Here is a 22,245-nt window from a genome sequence, read left to right on the forward strand (position 1 = left end):
ATGTTTATTAAATATTGTGGCTCTTGAGAACAGAAAATCGTTCCACTAATTTTGAGGAGAGAGCAAAATTCGCCATTCTCTCCGAGTGGAAGTGAAGACACACTACGCTCTTTTCCCCCCAAAACAATCGCAATAATATTAGCCAATCAGGAGCATGTGTAATATTATACAAGGGTAAGTCAAAAATTATCAGCACTCTGGCTGTACAGTTTGTTTTAATCAACTTCTGGAAAATAAAAATACGTCTTTTTTATTTTACACAATCTCCTTGCCTTTCGAAAGACTTTGTCCATCTGTCAGGTACTTCTTGTCTATCTGTCAAATAGTACAGTGGAAGTGCAACTGAGAGAGATCAGGACTATAGGGAGGATGCTTTAACACGGTAAAACAATATTTTTTAACGCAGACGTGCAATGTCGCGCAAGATCACAATGCCCTCAGGTAGCAGCCCTCCGTGTTTTAATCTAAAATTTAGGCTTGAGCTCCTCAAAAAGCGTCTCACTGTAACGAGTACTACTACGGATTGTTGAACCTTTTTCCAGATGATAGCACAGCAGTGACTGTGGAGACAGTAGCCTTATACAGAAAGCGCTGATAAGACAGTGCGGCCACTTTTTAATATAAAAACACTTCCCGGTGATGCAGATTTTGTAGCAGCCTGAAACGATGTGGCCGACTGGCTTGCCATGTCTCAGAGAAAGTGTTAGGGTTGTGATGGTGAGGAAATGGCTGGAGAGTGAAATTAAATTGGCAAATTAAAAAAAAAAAAAAAAGGGAATCGTCAGTTCCAGAATTATTGGCACCCTCGGTAAAAAATAAAAAAATAAACCTTTCGAGTGCTGTCCTAAATTATCTTCGGCATACTTTGGAATAAATAAGTAATAAATTATTAATACAAGCCGTACTTTGTTTCCCGCGACACGTAGCAGGCTAACAGCTCTTCAAACAGCAGTGTAATGTCATGTTCGTCCTGCACATAGCTTACATGCTAAATCAACAGTGCTAACTCTTTTTCCACTCCCCTTATTTCATATACTGATGTTCTTACAGATGAACATCATGAAGACATCTTTCACATTGTAGTACCAAGTTAAAATTTTGTAAATACAGAAGGTTAATATTCACTAAATGTAATGCTTTGTTGCACACACACACACACATATATATATGTATACACACACACACACACATATACACACACACACACATATATACACACACACACATATATACACACACACACATATATACACACACACACACACATATATATACACACACACACACACACACACACACACACACACACACACACACATACACACACACATATATACACACACACACATACACACACACACACACACACACATATATACACACACACACACACACATATATACACACACACACACACACATATATACACACACACACACACACACATATATACACACACACACATATATACACACACACACACACACATATACACACACATACACACACACACACACATATACACACATATACACACACATACACACATATACACACATATACACACACATATACACACATATACACACACACACACACATATACACACATATATACACACACACATATATACACACACACATATATACACACACACATATATACACACACACACACACACACACAGTACCTTGAGCAGCTTGGCATGCAGCAAGAGAGTATACGCAGCCTCAGTGTAGTTATCACACTCCTTATGCAGGTCACATAATTTATACAGGTACCTGAAAACACACACACACTCACAGATTAATAAGATACCTACTGCTTCTACAAAACTGAAAAAAAGAAAAAAAATAAGAAAACTAGACAAATTTTATTCACAGACAGTATTCCTCTCTGTAAGGTACAGCAACCTCAAACAGGAAATGAGAAAGTCGCATACCTGATGTACATCTCCTCCCTCTCAATCTCCTTGTAAAAATTCTGCACGAAAAATGGAAAAACCCAAGGTAAATCATTTCAGTGAACATTTAGAATAACAGTCTCTGACAAAAAGCAAGAAAACAGACAAAAAGCTCTACAGATACACACGATTGGAGAATGTCACCTACAGTATATGACAGACACTTTGTGCTTAGACACTTGTGGACAAAAAGTATTAAGACAACATACAGTATGGCATGTACTATATTATAGTTCTCCCTGTGCACAAAACATATTTCACTAATTAGTTCTAGTCAATTTGTTTCGAAGAGTTGTGCTAACGAACTTAAAAACTAGCTAAAAACTGGCTCTGTGACAACGGCATGTTCTGCAGCCATGGCCTGGGTTATCTCCAGATCTTAACACAACAGAAAACTGTCGAACAACGGTGAAGAACATTTACATTTAGATTGTCTTATTCAAAGTGACTTACATTCTACCTCTTTTTTTTTTTTTTTATACACCTGAGCAGTTGAGGGTTAAGGGACTTGCTCAAGGGCCCAACAGTGGCAAGCTTAGTGGTGCTGGGGTGTGAAGGCAGGACCTTTCAACCCTTGCCCTAAGAAGCCAGTAGCAGTACTGTATATACAGCACAAGTCATTTACCAGTAAGAAGTTTTACTTTGTACATTTCGGATGCTGTGTGCAGCCACATGGATTTAATGTCAATCCTGGAAAAAAAAAAAAAACTTGGATATGGGAATAATAATCCAAGTTGGTATGTTATATCATAAAAGACATTCTGCACATTTACTATACAAAGTGCTGTAACTCTTCTTAAACAACTGGACACCTTGATGCCTTGGCTTTTTTCTTTCTTTCTTTTTTTTTTTTTAAAGAAAGTAAAACACAGTGGTACCTTGGTTTACGAAATAAATCCATTCCGGAGGCAAATTCTTTAGTTTTATAGCGAAACGCATTTTCCCATGGGAAATAATGTAAATGCAGATAATCCGTTCCATCCCTTCCAAGACTATAATTATATTTCTTGCATATAAAACAACCAAAACATTTACAAGAGAGATGTACTGTACTTGTGTTGAGTTAGTAGTGTTGAGCTGTTAAGTAAAATCTGAAATAAACAGACATTAAACCTCATTTATCCTTAATTTATGATTTCTCTAGGCACTGGCTGTTTAAAAAAAATTAAACTTGTGGCTCCCTATTCTTCTCGCTGACGTGCTTCATAACATTCTTAGGACCCATGGTACCATGTCTTCACTAAATCCTTTACAAAATGCCCCCCCCCCAAAAATAATTGGTAAACTCGCTTTACTTGGCTTTCCACTGACACAAACTAGTTTTGAACGGCCTGATGTACAGCACCAGTCATTTGAATGCTGATAGCAAAATTTTTGTTCTTTTAAGAAAATTATGGCCAGGTTACCCATTTACAAATTTTTATACAAGTTTACAATGTTTACAAGTTAAATCCATGATATATGAACCGCAAAAGTACTGTTACACCACAATAAAACACTCTTTGTTAGCTAAGCTGGTCTGCACGTTCACGAGAGAACGCTCAGGTGGATAAGAGAAAGAGCAGGGCAGCCCCCAGCCGAGGGCTACGCAGCGAATAAGCTTTCATCAGGATGTTGCTACACACACAGCTGTGTGCCTCTGTTTGAAGGAAGATGACCTTTACAGGCTCCCAGTAGACCTGCTACTGTTGATGGTTAGTCTTCCAGAAAACAAAGCAGTGTGTGATCTCAGTATACACACACGCGTGCGACACTAGCCGGGTGTGGAAGCGTGTTTAAACACCGCCACTGTCAGACTGCTTTCCTTATCAGCAGGGATCTGAATCAGTGCTGCGTCTGTGCTGCTACGTGCAGGGATCATCATGCATGGGTAGATGAATCAAATCTTCACAAGCCTTAATTTGAAAAATCATATTAAATATAAATAATTTTTAAACTTAGATTTTTTAAACTCTTTAAATAAAAAAGGTTAGGAAAGGTTGTAGCCAATCCGGTTGCCTTATATACTCAGCAAAAAAAAAGAAACGTCCTCAGACTTTCAACTGTTTTTACTTTCAGTAAACTTAATGTGTAAATATGTGGCCATCCTGTACCTGTCACGCAGGTGTGATATTCGGATGTACCGATCCTGTGCAGGTGTTGTTACACGTGGTCTTCCACTGCAAAGGTGATAAGCTGTCCTTTCTGTCTCCCTGTAGCGCCGTCTTAGGCGTCTCACTGTGCGGACATGGCGATTTATCGCCCTAGCCACATCAGCAGTCCTCATGCCTCCCTGCAGCATGCCTAATGCACGTTCACGCAGATGAGCAGGGACCCTGGGCATCTTTCTTTGGGTGTTTTTCACAGTCGGTAGACAAGTCTCTTTAGTGTCCTGCGTTTTTAGAACTGTGACCTTAAATGCCTACTTTCTGTAAGCTGTTAAGGTCTTAACGACCATTCCACAGGTGCATGTTAATTAATTGATTATGGTTAATTGAACATGCATGGAAAACATTGTTTAAACCCTTTACAATAAAGATCTGTAAAGTTATTTGGATTTTTACAACATTATTGTTGAAATACACAGTCCTGAAAAAGGGACGTTTCTTTTTTTGCTGAGTATATATTATTGTTGTTTCTGCAAACAACACCTCACTGTATAGCATTTTTGATGGCAGATATGATTAGCTATATGGCAATATAAACATTTTATTGTAAATTTAATTAAGCACATACGTTAAAGTTATACATATTTGTAACATGTTACGTTAATAATTTTTACAGTACTTAGATGTGTGAACTATAACTAAGGAGAACTTTTCTGCAACTGTTTCAACAATCATCCTGCATTGTCATGTAACTAATCTGAACTACCCTTTAAATTGAACTCACAATGTTAGGATGCTTCTGTGTCAGGTTAACTACAAAATCCTGCCTTCTGTATTGGGCAATGTAACTGGTTACAAGATTTTCCTTAAAGACCATGTTTGGTTAGAAACCTTGAGCAAGAAGTCAGGACTTAAATGAATGGCTATCAATGATTAAATATCAGTCTCGATGCAGATCTAAAACGTGTAGCATTTTTGTTAGTAATGATGATGATTATTTTGCTCCTGTAGTTAACTTTGATTGACTGAAAACTGACCTGGAAGCATATTAGTTCATATTTATTTTACGCATCTTTTTTTCGCTATGCATACCTTTTTTCTGTCATGACAACATGCAAAACGATCTACAGTACAGTTTTGGACTGCTGAGTGTGAAAGCAGCCTTACATGGCTTAATTGAACAAAGCATCATACTGTATCTATGAACATTCTGAATTTATGACTGATGAAGATTACTTGACTCTGGTTCTATCTGATAATCAGAGCTAATGTTACTGAGAAACCACGAGGTAATTTTAATTGCTTAAAAACTTACCTGAAGTTATAGTTACCCAGAAGTAGGTAATCGTAAATATAATTAAGTAAAAAATATATAAGTATTTATGCTAAATATTAATATTAAAAGTAAGTATTTTTCAGCCATTTTTACTTTTCTAAATTTGAATTTAGACAGTGTACTATTCATCTGCAGTCAAACAAAACAAAACTGTTAGAAATGATAACCTCCATAGTTCTACAGCATTTTAAATGTTATGTTAAACTATAATTTGGACCATTTAAGACGATCACTTCTGCTTTAAATGTGTTCTTCATGTGTTCACTCTCGAAAGGTACTCTCTTTAAAAAAAAATCCCAGAATCCCAGGATTTAATGTGATTCCTGATAATGAGATACCCGTTATGAACCCAATTCAAGCCATGCCATCCCAGGTACCTGAGCCAACTACAGTAGCTAAACCCTGTAAAAACAATCCAGCATTGTTGTTTTGGTCAAGCATGCAAAGACTTCTCATTTATTTGGCACTAATGTCTTAAAACCTTCAAAAAAGTTAAAAAATTTAGAAAAAACATTTTCAATCCAGTGGCTGCATCCTGGCTCAAAAAAAGCTGATTGTTGCCAAATCAACTTTTGCCAGTGGGATTTAAAAAAAAAAAAAAAAAAACAACCCTGTGAAAGTTGTGCTAAACTGGCCAGAAGCAGCGCATCGGAGCAACTTAGGAACATTTTAATTGGTTCCTGGGGATTTAAAACTGGCTGTAACACTAATTAAAACACCTAATCTAGCTAATTATAAACAGTAAGGTCATAGAGAAGGGCAGATGTTTGAGCTCACCAGCACGTTAACTGTACAACTCATGCGGTTCTCCTTGCTCTCGTCGTGCATGATGGTCCTGTAGTCCAGCAACCTCTCCAGCAGACGCACCACCAGACTCACAAAGTTCTCCCCGCTCTTCGCCAGGTATTTATGTTTCCTACAGTGCTCCAAGAGTCTACACCACACACACACACACACACACACACACACACATATATATTAATCTGGCAATGGCATGAGTACAACAATACAGCAATTGCACTTGACAAGAAAAATTGTGCCAAACAAATTTCCATGCGAAAGGCCTGAGCCTCATCTTCGGAGCTGCCAAAGCGTGTCTCCGACAGTGTCGCTGTGAGCGCGCTGTTAGATTACGGAGCTTTTGAGCCTGTGAACAATGTGAGCCTGTAATCGTGTCTTACATCTTTTGGAAGAGAATTTTGTACTGCTCGTCTCCGCGGCCTCCTTCCACCTCGTGATCCAGCTTCGTGATGATCTCGTTTTCAAACTGCAATTAAACACAGCAGCTGTAAATAATCACCGTGGCTAATTTTCCATTCCATTAGCACCATCCGCTTCCCTTTCTCTTCTATCCATAGCTTCTCTTTTTCAATCTATCGCTCTCTCCGTTTGTAGGAGTAATCAGTGTTTAGCAGCTTAATCTTCATCTGCTCATCATCGCTGGCAATGAAGCACTCAAACAGAGGTGGGGGGGGGGTTGGGGTAGAGTTAAAAATGGAGAGAAATAAGGGAATAAAATGGTATATTGTAGAGCAAGCAAAAGAAAAAAGAAATACGTCAAAGAAGTAAGAGCTGCAGGTTAATTCACAGAAGCTGCAGAGAAGCAGGAAGTCGGCCCCAGCGATGCTACAGTGGCAGTGAGTAAGAGCTGCGGAAGCTGGAGATTTATCCTGGCTGCCGTACAGAGACGAAAGCACCTGCCCTCCTAAAGTAGGGTCAAACTGAGCACAGACAACTCATGCTTCTCTGAAGAGAATAAACAGGGCAGAGTTTAAAGAGTGGCGAGCCTGAGGCAGAACCGATGTTAACGTGGTGCTATTACACTGAGGGATTAGGAGTAGCATTTAAAGTGAAAAGTACTGCGCCGTCGAGATCATAACGGATCCCCCTGAGCAAATCTAACGGATCGTCTCTTCGTTGGGATAAACTCAAGAGTTATCTAAATAGGTATGGCACCTCTCACACAAGCCGAGCTTCCCTAAAAATAAATCCACACTGACAGAGACAGGAAACTCAACTCGATTTTCACCTGCAAACCCGACGGAGACTGCAGCACGGGCACGTCCGACGTTCCTCCTGGGGAAATGATTTGGCTTTTAAATCAACTCAAACACTGATGTAATGAATGATCTGGCTAATCAAGATGCTCATGAGAACTTAAACTTTATCAGCTGGAAAGCTCAGTGCCAAAGCTTTATATCAAACTGCGGTCTGAATCATGCGCCACGTTCCCATCTAAATCCTGAAGTTTAACTCAGTTAAAAAGAGAGGTTTCTCGCAGGAAATGATACGCGTTCTATTTTTAAAATGTAAGGGGGTGAGAAAACTGAAACCTCAAACCAATTAAACAATGGTTCAACAATGTTTAGGCTGAAATCAGAGAAGCAGAATATCTCCTTCCTTCCCAGTTTTTACGCCTGTTAGACCACATAACACGGATAATGACTAAACAGAGATAACATCAAGCTTCTCTTCACACTACCTGCTACTAATTCCAAACACCTGCAAAACGATTACCGCCACCCTCACCGCTGCGATCTAACTGTTAAACAGACTATACATGTTGTTCAAACTGCAAGACAGGTTTTAAACCGGGTGTCTTCATTGCAACTTGACCGAATTTAATTATGCGCCGGTGCATTTGCTCATGAATCCACGCTGGTTGTTATAGTAACAGAAGAGGGTAGGCATTTGAAGAGACATGTAGGTAACACTCAGGGATTCTGCACGTTTTCAGCAATGTGCGTCATAAAGCGTTTCCAAGGGTCCAAGGGTAAGCCAAGGTGTTCTTCATGAATGTCTGATTTGAAGAGGTGTCATGGACCTAATGATGCATTCACGGCATCGTCACTGCATCCACAAATCCAATTTTATCCAAAACGAAGCTTGATTCGATGTGCACGTCAGGTCTTCATCATTTGTATATTCTCTGCTATACACTTGACTTGACCTGACACACTACAGGGCATTTGGAAACACAGATGAGCCTAACCTGCAGGTTTTGGATTGTTACACATATACTGTACGTTACCGCTCAGTGTTTGGGATCACTTGCTAACTCCATGGACGTTCATGATTTTTATTTCCTTCTACATTGTAAAACAATACTAAAGGCGTCCACAATATACAATAATCTCCTTTGAACAGTTGATATTGAGATGTATCTGCTACTCATGATCTGTAAATTCTTTATAACGGCTCTAATCTGAGGTGCTGTTTGTTAATTGGTGATTTCCGAGGCTGGTAACTCTCAATGAACTTCTCTTCTGCAGCAGAGTCAAGTTCTGGTCTTGATGTCCAGGGTTGGTCTTCATGAGAGCCAGTTTCATCATGGGTTTTGCAAATGCACTTGACAATAATGTTCTTGCAAGAACTGTTCCAGATTACCTGACCTTCATGTCTTAAAATATCGACTGTCGTGTTTGTGGTTAGATAATTACCTAATTCCATATGTGTCATTTCATACTTTGGAAAATCCCAGTAATGTTGTAGAAAATAAGCCACTGAACAAAAACAAAGAAAGTTGAAAGTGATTCGAAACTTTTGAGGTGGAATCGAACCCTCAACCCTGGAGGACACATCGATAGTCTGACTTGTCTCTATTTGATATGCAACACATATGAAGAATTTCACTAATGCGTTTATAGTTACATCATTGAAATGAGAACACAATATTTCTCCCAAAGCTCGTGTTTGATTTTGTTATATTTATGCCATGAGCCATGCAGTGCTCACTGGGGAGTTAAAGCAGCTGTTATTTCATAATAGTGTGACTTTGTGGTTCTAAACTGACCTTTTGGAAACTGCGCGTGAAGTGGAACTCGCACTGCATCATGTCGAAGAAGATGGGGATAGTCGCTTTGCGCAGCTCAATCTCTGGCACAAGCGTCATCTCCAGAATGGGTCCCACCATCTCAGGGATAAACCTGATCTTGTGCGGACCTGGCAGCATTTCAAGAACACGTAACAACAAGAGAGCACATAACATGATGAAACACCTTGTACATTGAAAGTGATTATTGCATTCAGCGTTCAAAGCCATTGTGCTTTTTAACATTACACACATTACACACCCAGAGCACTGAAACACAAGAATCCACATATGAGGATCTAGTTCAATTATCTTTCATGCTTTCTCTCATCAACTCTAACAGAACTGGAGTTGCTTCTGTTGTACAAACATCTCGTCTGTCTCATCGCTATCAAACACCTGCGGAAAAAAAAACTAGCTTTTGCATCCGTCATGTTTTTTTTAACACACCGCAAAATTATTCTTTATACTGACATTATAAATGGGCAGACCCACGGCTGTAACCCTTGAATTAAAAATCACAAACACACACTCACTGACATACAGTACACACACAGTAACTGAAGAAAGAGGTGGAAATGAGACGTGGGATCTCCTTTAGAAATGAGCTGGAAATAGAGAGCTCAGCATGTTCTCAGCTCTGAATATGATTAACCATCATCCCCCTTCTCCAATTAGCACCTACATATATATATATATATTCACAGACAGTCCTAATTTTTAGAATAAGCCTGTGAATAATCAGCTGATTTCGGGTTAGCCAAAAATAAACCCGCGAGGTCGAAACGTTTCTGATACAGAAGAGGAAAAAAAAAAGTAATAAAAAAAAGAAAATCCTGGATTAGTAGTTGTGTGTTCAATTTGAATCAGCATGGTTAGTGACGTATTTATTTTGCTATTATCCTAACGCGAGTCATTAATTACAATTTTAGTCCATATGTCATCTTTATATAAGCAAAAAAAAACAAAAAAAAAAAAACAACAATTCTTGAGGACGTAGAAGGTTTGTGATCAGGCAAATAACACCGTGTCATAACGGATAACACAGATCCAAGATGACATTTACAGTCTTCCCGCAGACTCCACTCTGTTTTATGTAGATTTCGCAGCGAGACACTCACCCAGGTTGTACCACATGTCCCGGATCTCAAAGCCAATCTGGCGCCTCATGTCCTGATACCTGGAAGACACAGGGAAGCATTTTAGCATCTCAGCATTTCAGGCAGACTCTGCTTTCTCATCCCTGTCCAAGGCCTTTCTCATCCGAGGAGCTGAACAAGGAGACTAAATTATTTCTCTGCCTCAGAAGATTGCATGCTCTCAGGACACAAAGAGCCTCAGGTGTGGTGGCACAAATGAAATAATACTTTACGAAATGAATGCCCGAAAGAATATGACATTGGCATTAAAAAAAAAAAAAAAAAAAAAAATGTACTAGAGTTGTAATTTTTTCCGTTACCTTGGGTATATGAGCACATGCAACTGTGAATAATATAAGACAGGACTAATAATAAACAATCCATAAGAAAGAGGTCTTTCAGCTTGAGCGCAGTGTGAGAATTACCTTTCTATAAATTTGTTAATTTGATCCAAATCCATTTGGGTTGAAAAGAACCATTGCAAAAAGCTTGTTCTGTTGCTCTGCCAAATTCTGCTGGTCTACAGTCATGTATGGTGGTGTCACGCTTTAGGGATGCTCTCATATTGTCACCATGACAACAATTTAAGCATCTCTAGTACCTTTTACGTCTAACATTTGAATGATATTGTTACACCCACACGCACATACAAATATATCTAACAAAATGAGAATTAATGGGCTGAGGATAACAAATAGGTGTTGAAAGGACCCTATTGTTTATAGCTTTTATGCTTCACATTAACCAGCTCATTAATACATTATGTCATGGTTTGTCTTCATAAAAATGCTGAACCCCAAAACGACTCTAACAAAGCTTTGCGGGGGTTTAAAATGAGTACCTGATCTCCAAACGAGCTTCATGTAGCCTGTAAGTGTAGGCACTTTCGCAAAAAGGGCAATCTCTCTCACATAGTGTGGTTTTCCAAATTGGCATCTTCATTTAAAGCGCCGGGTTACGCAGCAATGGATTTTTGCAGTTCAGATTATGCAAACTTCTTGAGTGCAGTTCATGCCTGCGAGGTTGCCAGATTTTTATTTCGGTACAGGTAGGATCCGGACTAGCACATTTAAACTCAAGAACTTGCCTTTAAGTGCAATTTCACTCTTATGTTCCCCCCATAATGAATGACTCGGAGAAAAACACCCCCGTCTTCTGAAGCATCGGTGGCATTGGATTGATTTCTAATTACAAGAAAGCATTCCTAGCATGTCTTTCAGCATTGGAAGTCAGCAGCAGACCATTTTCAATTCTTAAATGTGTATTAAAAAGATTCCAGTTTAAGAGGACTGTCAAGACAAATTAAACACTCACTAAAGCTAAACCTTTGCCACTCATCGACTATATTTATCTGGTTAAACTAACACAAGGAAATGTGTATAATAATTGGACATACCTGACAAGGGCTTATTCTGTGTAGCAACTGTAGCGATGCTTGATGTCTAGATACTCTTTTACAATGTTCTCTCATCCAAAAAAAAAAAAAAAAATCGCATCCCTGGTTAAATTATCCGTAATGAAGCTCATTTAGTGACCGAGAACTGTCAAGTGCTTAACATACACACATGAATACTGAAAGTTGCTTGTGAATAGGCAGAGTCACATCCGCCTTGCTGGTTTTGAACCTGTTGGAAGTGAACACTCCACCCATAATGCGCATACTGTAGTACTGCGAAAACATAATGGTTCAAAGACGGAGAAAGAGTTAAAGGTACACGTGGCTCCTTCGGAATCGGCTTAACCCTGAACCACCGCAGCTACACCCACATAAGGGATCTGACACTAGATCAACACTCTTGGTCCAAAACACTCAATAAATCTGAGCCAGGCCTGCACTCTTGTTAATACCCTCTCATCACCATGCTGTCACGTAGTGACATTTCAGAGGACCTGAGGCACTCTCTTGAATTTGCATCAACCATTGATTGCTTTGCCAATAAGCTCGCAAAGTGGCATAATTTATGGTGACAAGGACAGGAGAAATCAAGGCCTTATTAACACAAAAGAGGACGGCATCTCCGGCTTGATCCAAGCCTAGGTCTCCTTATGCTCCAAGCGTTTAATGCTGACCGGAAACTGGATATGTGAACAGTAACGGTAAATTGAACGGCAGTAACTGCAGGCGTTGTAAAAAAACAAGCAACAACAAAAAAAAAAGACCCTAAAAAAAAAGGCATAAGTTCAATTTAGCTGGGTTTGCTTAAGACCTATGTAAATAACCTGAACTTCTCAAATCCCACACAATGACATAAAAAAATGACCTCAACTTTTTTACAGAACACACTTTAAGACATCTATGATGCAAGCAATGGTCTAAAGAAGAGTCAATTGCGAGTCACAAGAGTTGTCTTGTCATATGTCTCAAAATTATTCGCAGTTTCATCATATTGCAGAAAAGTTTAACATATATAAAGGATTTCACATACTCTATACATCTGGAGTTATTTGAAAAAGTGAATTCGAACTAAACTAAGCGTCAAACGGTGCAAATATGAGTCTTCGCAAAACTCCAGCATGCTAGCTCCATTTTTCGCAACACACCTATTACACACAGCACAATATATTCAGAGAGAGGAAAAAACAGTGCTTGAACAGGCCACTGTGACCCAAGTAATGCAGCCTCACAGCCAGAGATAAGTAAAAATGGACAAAGTGCCCTTTACAGGATTATTGGCAATGAGAGATGCTACATTCATCCAAAGCCCTAGTCTCACACACCTTGTCACAGAGCATAAGTTCGAATCCCAGCATCACTTTCGAATCATCCTCAAGTCTCAAGCTCTTAATTGATCCTGTCTCAGCTGTAAGTCGCTTTGGATGACAGCGTCCCCCAAATGAGTGAACCCGTCTGTGTTTTAGAGTTGGCTTGAGGGGAATTCAGACAATGAAATGGTGTCAGGGTTGTGTGCCTAAGAGACAGGCACTGAACTTTAATTAAGCTTATCAGAATCACAGCCAAACTGTAGCCTGAATGGCAGAAATAACGGTCTTGCAATAAATCCATTTGCACCGAGAGGAGCTCAGCCTCGTCAGTGAAGTCAGAGAAATCAGGAGCTTAAAGAAAAAAGCAATTTCTCATTTCCTTAAAAAAAAAAACAAAAAACTGTGCATTCAGCCTGTTTAGCTGTGATGGAACCCGAGGCCAGATCTAATCTTATCACCTGAAGATGATGATGTTGTTGTTATTTTTTACATACTTATATAAGACTTACTTTCTAATAAGTTGAGAAAATTGGTGAGACCACTTCGTACATTCTGCACTAATGATGTGCAAAAACACCAAGCTGATGTGTGGACTAACATGTCTATAAATATCCAAGTGTTATCCACACGGACCTGTCTGTTTAACAACCGGGAGAAACTTAGAGTCGTTTTCTGTTTAATAATCTGCTCGTCAACTCATTTCATGTGCTCAAAAAGCGTAAAGCTGCTGTTCAATGCAATCAGGCAAAATCATGCAGCTACAATAAAAAGTTGCCATACTGTGTCATTTCCATCCGGCTTTTCTTATTACGCTCATAAGAAATCGCTTGCATTGTGGTTTCCGGTGGAATAAGTTTGGAAAATGAAACCAGGCTCCGTTCATGACATAAATTAATTACTATATGCACCACGTCTTCTATTACATTATAGGATCATTTACAAAAGGGTTATCAAAATACACTTGCACGGGTAAAGTCTCATGGGGTACTTTTAATTGCCTTCGGGAAAGTCTGAAAACTTTTAAATTAACCTTACATCATGTGCAGCTTAATGGAAAACAAGTCTAGATAAATGTATGTAATTTAATGTGTTATTTTCAAAATGATATGATTAAATCCAAAAACTGACAAATAAAAGCAAGCTGAAATAGTAAATAGTAAATAGTAATCACATCGCACAGTATTTAATTGAGAATATAGTGCACTATACAGTACATCCATGTACAAATACCCGAAAAGTCGTACAGTATATGATGTAGATGTAAATTTCTTTGGAATATTGTTAAGTTAGAACTCAATTATATACAGAAAATGATTCCTGCATGAACAGATACAGCGGTACCTCGGCACGCATGTATGTATTTAATCTGTTCCGGAGGCGAGTTCTTAAGGCGAAAAATTGCAAAATTTTAGTTCTTCACAATTCACAAGGCAGGGTGATCATATGCTGAGATTCTCAAGTAAACCCTAGTTAAAATAAACACCAATCAGGTGTAACATTAAAGCAATCTGCCTAATATTTAAGTATGGGATTCAAAAAAGGCCAACCGACACAGCATTTTCATAATACCTACAGTAAAGTATGTGTTGATTTTATTTGTCCTGCAATTCTATAACTAGCACGATTTTATGAACATCCTGATCCAAAATATATTTTTAGATTTCCTTCCAATGTGGTATTGTAGGACACCGTTTTGTCTGCCAGTGTGTGAATAGCATAATATTTCTTGTAAATTTTCTTTTATATATTACCTTTAATAATGTCCACCATCACAAAGCTCTTTCGCAAAAATTTCAATGGTGGAGAGAAAAAAGCAATGCAATTGACCATAGTACATCTCTAGCCATTTAACATATGTATTCCGAAATACCCCAGAATGTATACTGTGATGTCTGGTACCACACACACACACACACACACACACACACACACACACACACACACTCACACAGTACTCACTTGTGGAAGATTTTTGCACGTTTGTCACTTGAAAAGTTCTCCAGCTGCAAAGACTCCTGAGTAAGGAACGCCACGGCCAGGTGGAAGTAGTTATTCCACAACTGGAAAATGGAAAAAAAAAAGAGAGAAGGCTTCAAATATTTACAAATAACTAAGGCACATTAAGAAGCGTTTTTGGATTTATTTGCTGAGCAACCTGAACAGCGGAGGGTCTGGGCTTTATTTTCCGCTCCATTTCTGTATTATACCCAAGATATCTAAAATTAACGCTTACCTGAAGCTCAAAGTTGGTCTGGTCCAGGAACTTCTTGTTCAGCACGGCTGCGTATTGATTGATGGCTCGCAAGAAGACTCTGAAAGATAAGAGACAGACCTCGTTTAGCTTCCACTAAGTGATGTGACACCACGGCACGAGCTGCTGATCACTGCTCCAGGTGACGAGTCTCTCCTCATTAGCGAAGCGGTAATAACCCTGTCTATGGCATTCAAAAACATTGTTTTAGCTCATTTCCTGTAATTACGGGGCCTGTCTCCGAGCTAGAGGTTCATAAACACAGCTTGTTAAACACATGGGGGCAAAAAAAAAAAAAAAAACACTGCTATGACAACTAGGTGAGAAAAAAGTGCTCTGACCTGAGCCACACAAAGGGTTGCGTTGCAAAAAGAGAGGACATAAAACACAGACGATAAACTTAATCACCAGGCTTTAACTGCTACGGTGGCAGGAGAACATTAGGAGACCATTAAGAGAACATTAAGACAACATTAGGAGGACTACAAATTACAGCTGCATAGGAATGAGTTTTTTATTTTTATTTTTTTTATTCTATTCATGGACAAAAACGAAAAATAATCTAACATGCTAGTGTTAATGAAGGAAATTAGCTGTGCATGACAAATGATCACATGATACACAGTGTATTCCACACATAACTCCGGTCAACACGACCAGTTCACATTTAAGGTGTGAAAAAAAAAAGCCTCCTCTCAGAGGTATTTCAAGAGCATTAACACACACTTGTAGGAATCTCTGATACCCGTGTCTTGTTAAGCTTGGTTACATTTTTAAACTTAAAATACATCACATAACTTTGGAAGAGTCTGGGTTTTTAAAAAAGCAATATTAACACTATTCAGCACATCGATTTTTGTTCATGCAGAATTTATTCCACTCAGAACGATAAAAAAGTCAAATATTCTCCAATAATTTATTTAAAAGTTAAAAACCTTGAAACGATAGCATTAAAAGCAAGCATTTTAGCACTTTTTTCTATTCCTAATTAAACGACCTACTAATTCGCTTCCAACATCATCAAATTATGTGCCATTTTAGGGCAGACATTGAATCCGCAAAAACGACCGTCAAGACAAAAGCTGTTGGAGAAAGATATAAATAGATTGTACTTCGTGTTGCAGAATGACCAAAGAGTCATCCCCTAATGTTTTGAGAGAGTTTGCTGTTACAGATGATCGATCACTGATGTCACACACACTGTGCATCATCTACTAAGAATGTAGGTCGAGCATAATCACGTACAACAGAGAGGACATACGCCACATATAGTTCCAGACGTTAGCTCCTCAACAACCCTGCAACCAAAATCTGTCTGAACACGTGACCTTTTTTCCGCTGATGGTTTTCTTTAATTTGACAGAGCACATTTAAAGTCCTGACTTGTAACTGCGGATCAGCTAAAGTGATCATTACATGCTAAAATGCCACTTGGCAATCAGTTCAGAAAGATGAGCTCCAGCATGACAGTCCTTAACTCGATCATCGCTCCTGACCCACTGCTTCATCATAAAACATGGCTTTCAAACAGCTTCGAAAGCAGAACTCTGCTACTACAACACGAGGGGAACTCGTAACTGTAGAGATGATCCGCATGCCCTCGATGAAAAACATGCCGCTAACGCCTGTGCTTTTATGTTCCTTCCTCGATCCGCCATGTCATACACACCGCCTGTCCTCACCGGAGCAGAATAAAAATAGTTTATAGGATTTGCGAATGTAAACAGAGCAGAAAGACTGTAAATCAGCCTGTAATTTGGCATTAAGGCTGGGATGACGGGTTCGGGATGAATGTGAGATTGCTGAAAATAAACAAAGCACTGCTGTAAAAAACAAACACAAACAAAAACGTTTAATTATTTATGGCGTCAGGAAAGCATACTCTTCTGCCTGGCTCATGAGGCAGAGACGGCAAAGTGTCTCCTGTTTAGTCTTTCAGGCATACAGTACTCCTGTGGTCATGGTTGATTTTAGTATATGTCGTTAAAATTAGTGAAAAAAACCTTGAATAATAAAACAACATAATCGGAAAATTTGACTGTAAACTTGACAGCAAATGAAATTTTCTGTTTTGCAAATCTTCTAAAAACAACTGGTACACACCAATACTGCAAAACATAATAATCTGCATGACAAATACTGTACTGTTCGTTAATATAATTAACATGGATGCATGCTGTTAAGGGAAAATAATCAACAAGAAGGTTCTGTGATGTAAACGATGTGAAGCACAAGAAACCAATTACGTGTATTATGATTTTTTTTAAACTTTTGTTTTTTTAACAATTTTTTTTTAGTACAAAAGTGTTTGATTCTTCTTATATCAACGCAATTCCGCCATAATAATTTATTCATTCAAGAATATGTCATACTATTTTATAGAGCTACATACAAATTGTCTGTATTGACTTATTTATTATATTGACTTATAATATTCTTTTTATTACATTAAATATTTCATTTCGACTATGCTGAGTATTAAACGCTATACATATCTGTGAACAGCTCTTATTTTGGAAACGATAATATATGAGACTAACGGAATTAGCTAATACAAAATAAACCTGTGGTTTGACTAATGCGAACACACAAAGCATTCATACTTTATTTACTAATTAGTGATTAAATAAGAGGCCAGTTGAAGCTTCTCTTCCTATTGGTGAGGAGGCTGATTTACTGTAGACAGGCAGAGCTCCGGGATGCTGGTTGATGAATGCTGACATGATTTACACGTTTTTCGGCTCTATGCCAAGCCTTCAGGGTGCAGACCTCGACGTAAGGCCGTGGTCCCTCCATCAACTCTCTGGTTCATTCCAGTACTCGACTTTTACTCCACTAATAAATAATCATCTGGTTTGATTAAAATCTGTGGAAAATCACCAGGACTGCCTTTTGTAGCTGATTGCTAGCAGTTGAGGTATTTGAAGTGTGAACTGGTAGAACAAGTGCTAGAGAGAATTGATTCTGTCAGGGGAAAGTTCACGTGAAAATTTAGAGAAGGTGCGAGCGAGATCGAGAGAGAGAGAGAGAAATCGAGAGAGAGAGAGAGAGAGAGAGAGAGAGAGAGAGAGAACACCATGCTGAAGTAGACAGGGAGGTATGTACAACTGGCCTTGTCAAAAAATTCAGACAACTCAGAAAAAAATTTAAGCTGATCTGATGGACAGATGACATTGCAGCCTGGGGAATTATTCCCTTTCCCCTTTCTCTCGCAAATTCGTTAAACATCTTTACCTGAATTATTTACAATTGTGCAAAATACCTGAATGGGAGAGAAAGACTAGGCAACATATTTTTTTAAATAATTAAAATGTATCGCATAAACGACTCAAACATTTGAACTTGGATAGCTATTAAAGAAAAAATATCTAATTTGTTGATTGATTTCATTCCACATCATAGAAAACATTCTACCATTTACTAATAAGAAGCTCAAGCAGATGCAAGGACAAGCTGACAAACCCAAAAACCCTAAAGGTTTCTACCAATTGTTTATTAAAATGATATCAGGATATTAAGTGTTTGTTAAACTGTATGAGCATTACAGGTAGGCTGTTGTTGTTGGGGTCATGGAGATGAGCAGACATGATGGGCACATATGGAATACAGATGTGGCCGTAATAGAAAGTATTTCTTTTATTCTCCTCCCAAGTGCACATTGTCCAACCAAAGTTGCATTTAGACTAAAGGACAAAGGTTTTTTTTTTTTTTTTTTTGGTTGACGAAAAAGGAATGAATCTTTTCTGTTCACATGACAGTTGTCAGAAAATATCATTTGATTCTTAAAACACTTAAAACCCTGAGAAATCAGCAGTGCCGCTGCCTATATGCCTTTAAGTGTGTGCATACATGTGTGTGTGGTGTGTGTGTTTGTGCTGTAGTTTGCTCCACATCATTCTTATTAGGCCACTAATGAGACCGTGTGGTATGATGCCTTTCTCAACTCTAATAGTTACATTGCCAAGCTATTGATGGATATTCGATTAGCCGCACATCTTATATCACCACCAGCCCAGCCATCAAACTCCCGAAGAAGGCTTTATCTTCATGAATGTGCCAGTGTGACTCTTAATACCACATTTTATTAAACAAATCGGTATGCCTCCTCTCACCGGGTTACTCCCTGCACTTATGGAAAAGAAAAAATATACTTCTGCCCAGTGTACATGCTTCAAAGTCACACAATGTTCAGACTGCTTTCAGCAATCACTTTATGACCACAGAGCTCCTAACACATGCAAGACACATACTCGCATAATATTCAACCTGAAAAATGTGCTTCTTTTACACTCTCTCTCTCTCGGAAACACTCTCAGTGATAAACTACACTCATTGCTCTAACGCACTGCTCGACTCTACTACATCACTATTGTCAGCCATCATGACACGGAGCATCACGCTGTGCAAGACAGGTCTATTCCTTCATCACCATCATTAGTCAATAGAAGTTCAGCAGGTCAAACAAATTTCTCTGCTAATGATCGTGCAATTTCTATTCCCTTTTATTCTTGTACAACACAGTGCCGTACAGTAAATAAATAAATAATAAAATAACACTGCCTTGTTTCTCTCTCTCTCACAGAGCAAAACTGTAGCCTAATACCCTGGTCCTGATCATACACCTAGGTGTTTCAGTACCCTAACTAAAGCCAAGTAACCTGAAAAGCTTTTTCATGCATTAAAACCGTAGAATTGGCTTTTACCAATGTAGTGCATAACTTATACTCAACTGTGAAGCAGCTTCCTTGTTTTTTCTATTTTTATTTTATTTGATGTTTGGTTTTGTGGTTGTTCTTGCATATTCAATCCTACTTAGATTGATCCTACTTCAATCTGACTGCCAGTCTGTGTTTCTCCAGTTACTCCTGGTACTAAGTGTTTGATTTCCTGCAAACACGACGGCACCAGTGTTTTCTCATTCTTTTCAGGTACATCAACTCCCTGAATCCTGTAAAGTTGGTTGCAGAAATCATAAAAGGGTCCTTCTGACACTAGCTGGCAAACGAAACACTAAAGAGATACATTCGTTTTCCCCAAGCTTTAATCCAGTCTATTTTAGTAACTGGTACCTGGAAAAAAACCCCCAAAGAGATAAGACCATAATCAAGGCATATTTCAATTATTAAAATAATGTTCAACTGCGTTTTGTTTTTTTATCAGCGTTCAGAAACTAATTAAGCATCATCAAACGAGAGGGAGCGCGGTCATAGGTACGAGGGTGCAGCCCAATCCAGAAGATATCGCCACCAATATACAGTACGATATAATAGTACGACCTCAAGTATGATATAATCCCTTGTTCCATAAAGCCAAGTAGTGCCCTTGATCAGAGTTGATCAAAAATGTAAGTCGCTCTGGATAAAAGCGTCTGCCTAATGCCTAAATGTAAATGTAAATCAGAGGTTATAAGGGATTTGGGATCCAGCCTTGTGTTTGAAGCTAGTTAGCTTTGTAGTTTGGGTTAGCTGTCAACAGAACAACACAGACAGTTCAAAGAAAAATAAAAACGAATTAGAAGCAACTACTAAGGAAACCGTCAGGAGTGTTTTCTTGCAGAATTTGCTTCCATGACTGGTTTTAAATGTGGTCTTTGGCAGGCAGCTGCTCTCCACTCATTCCGGTACTGGAGACTCTACTGACCTACTGTGTTAATGGTTCAATGACATTATACTTGTTACAGAATTTTAACACTCTGAAATTTCACCATGCTAACACACTTCCACAACTGACACCTACATTTACTGCATAAAAATGAAAGGTTTTCATGAGTGTTGTCAATTTTGAAAGCACATTTACATGTTATTAGAGAAACAATTACCCATGATATATGAATAACTAGTTAGTAGCTTTTCTTAATTTCCGCTTAAATCATAGAGCTTGTGTGAAACAAACAGACTGAACAGAGATAAACAGAATGCTTTCATATAATCAGAAGCTGGCTTCCATTCGTTTTATACCATTACACTTAGACAATTTATTTACTGGAAAAGGGAACAGAGAGGGAGAAATAAAAGGAAATAGACAGAGATAAAAAGAGAAAAATAGCCTGCAGTGAACTCTAATAGGTAGACAGCGACAGTAATCCACTCCGATGTTATGTAATAAAAGGTTAATAAATTAAGTGGTATGAAGCTTTTAGTAGGAAGGACGGAACATGATTGTATCTGGGTCAGGACAGCATGTCAAGATCATCTCCGATCAAAGCAAAGACGAGACAGAAGTGTACAAATCCTTTTAGCAAGACGTCAACGAGTTAAGTCTTTATGGGCGTATCTGTGTGTTAAAAAAAAAAGGAACTGATAAGTAAAACGTTGTTCTTTTAATTCAGCTTTAAATGATCATTTTTTCTCTTAAAAACTGAGTGCTTGGGTTTATCTATTCAGGCTGAAACTCCTGCACTAAAACATCAGGATAGCCTTGATATTTGAGATTAGTATGATTTCAAATAACTTAACGCAATGACTGAAAGCATCCCACCTAAAGATTTAAAACAATTTTCTGATACAATGACATAAAGCACTTAATACTGCTGACACATAGTATCCAAATAATGTAAGAAAGCAGCCAAAATTGTGACATTTTGTGAGGACTCAAAAACCTTTGGATACAATAACTCAAATTGTTCACAAAGATGCCTTAAACTGCTAGACCTGGTGCCCCACATCACCTGATTTGGTGACTCTGATCTCTGGAACCACAACAACAGATGACAAAAACTCTGCCAACAGACAACTTAAACGGCACGACCTGATAACTCAAACGGCACCAACCAATAACTCACAGCACGCCAATCAATAACTTTAATGGCGTCAACCAATAACTCAAACCATGCCAACCAATGAATAAACAACCCAATTTGATAATCCTCCAGATTTAGAAACTGAAACCCCCTAATATACAACTAGGACCACTTGATCAGATAACTTGATCCACTCTATGCAATTTCCTGTTCTAA

General features: G+C 38.5%; 1 protein-coding gene across 2 annotated transcripts in view; it reads right to left on the bottom strand.

The window, feature by feature from the left end:
* The window catches only part of dock1 (dedicator of cytokinesis 1), a 272,932-nt gene that overhangs the window by 43,309 nt on the left and 207,378 nt on the right, over positions 1-22,245 (bottom strand). For both annotated transcript variants that reach the window (XM_053511045.1, XM_053511044.1), the window contains exons 30-37: positions 15,273-15,351; positions 14,999-15,099; positions 10,319-10,377; positions 9,180-9,328; positions 6,568-6,653; positions 6,164-6,320; positions 1,943-1,983; positions 1,691-1,781 (exon numbers count right to left, since the gene is read on the bottom strand). In XM_053511045.1, the coding sequence (XP_053367020.1) occupies positions 1,691-1,781; positions 1,943-1,983; positions 6,164-6,320; positions 6,568-6,653; positions 9,180-9,328; positions 10,319-10,377; positions 14,999-15,099; positions 15,273-15,351 (763 nt within the window). The remainder of the gene's footprint in view (positions 1-1,690; positions 1,782-1,942; positions 1,984-6,163; positions 6,321-6,567; positions 6,654-9,179; positions 9,329-10,318; positions 10,378-14,998; positions 15,100-15,272; positions 15,352-22,245) is intronic.

Source organism: Clarias gariepinus, chromosome 14 (genome assembly GCF_024256425.1).
Source record: "Clarias gariepinus isolate MV-2021 ecotype Netherlands chromosome 14, CGAR_prim_01v2, whole genome shotgun sequence".
Classification (NCBI taxonomy): Eukaryota; Metazoa; Chordata; class Actinopteri; order Siluriformes; family Clariidae; genus Clarias; species Clarias gariepinus.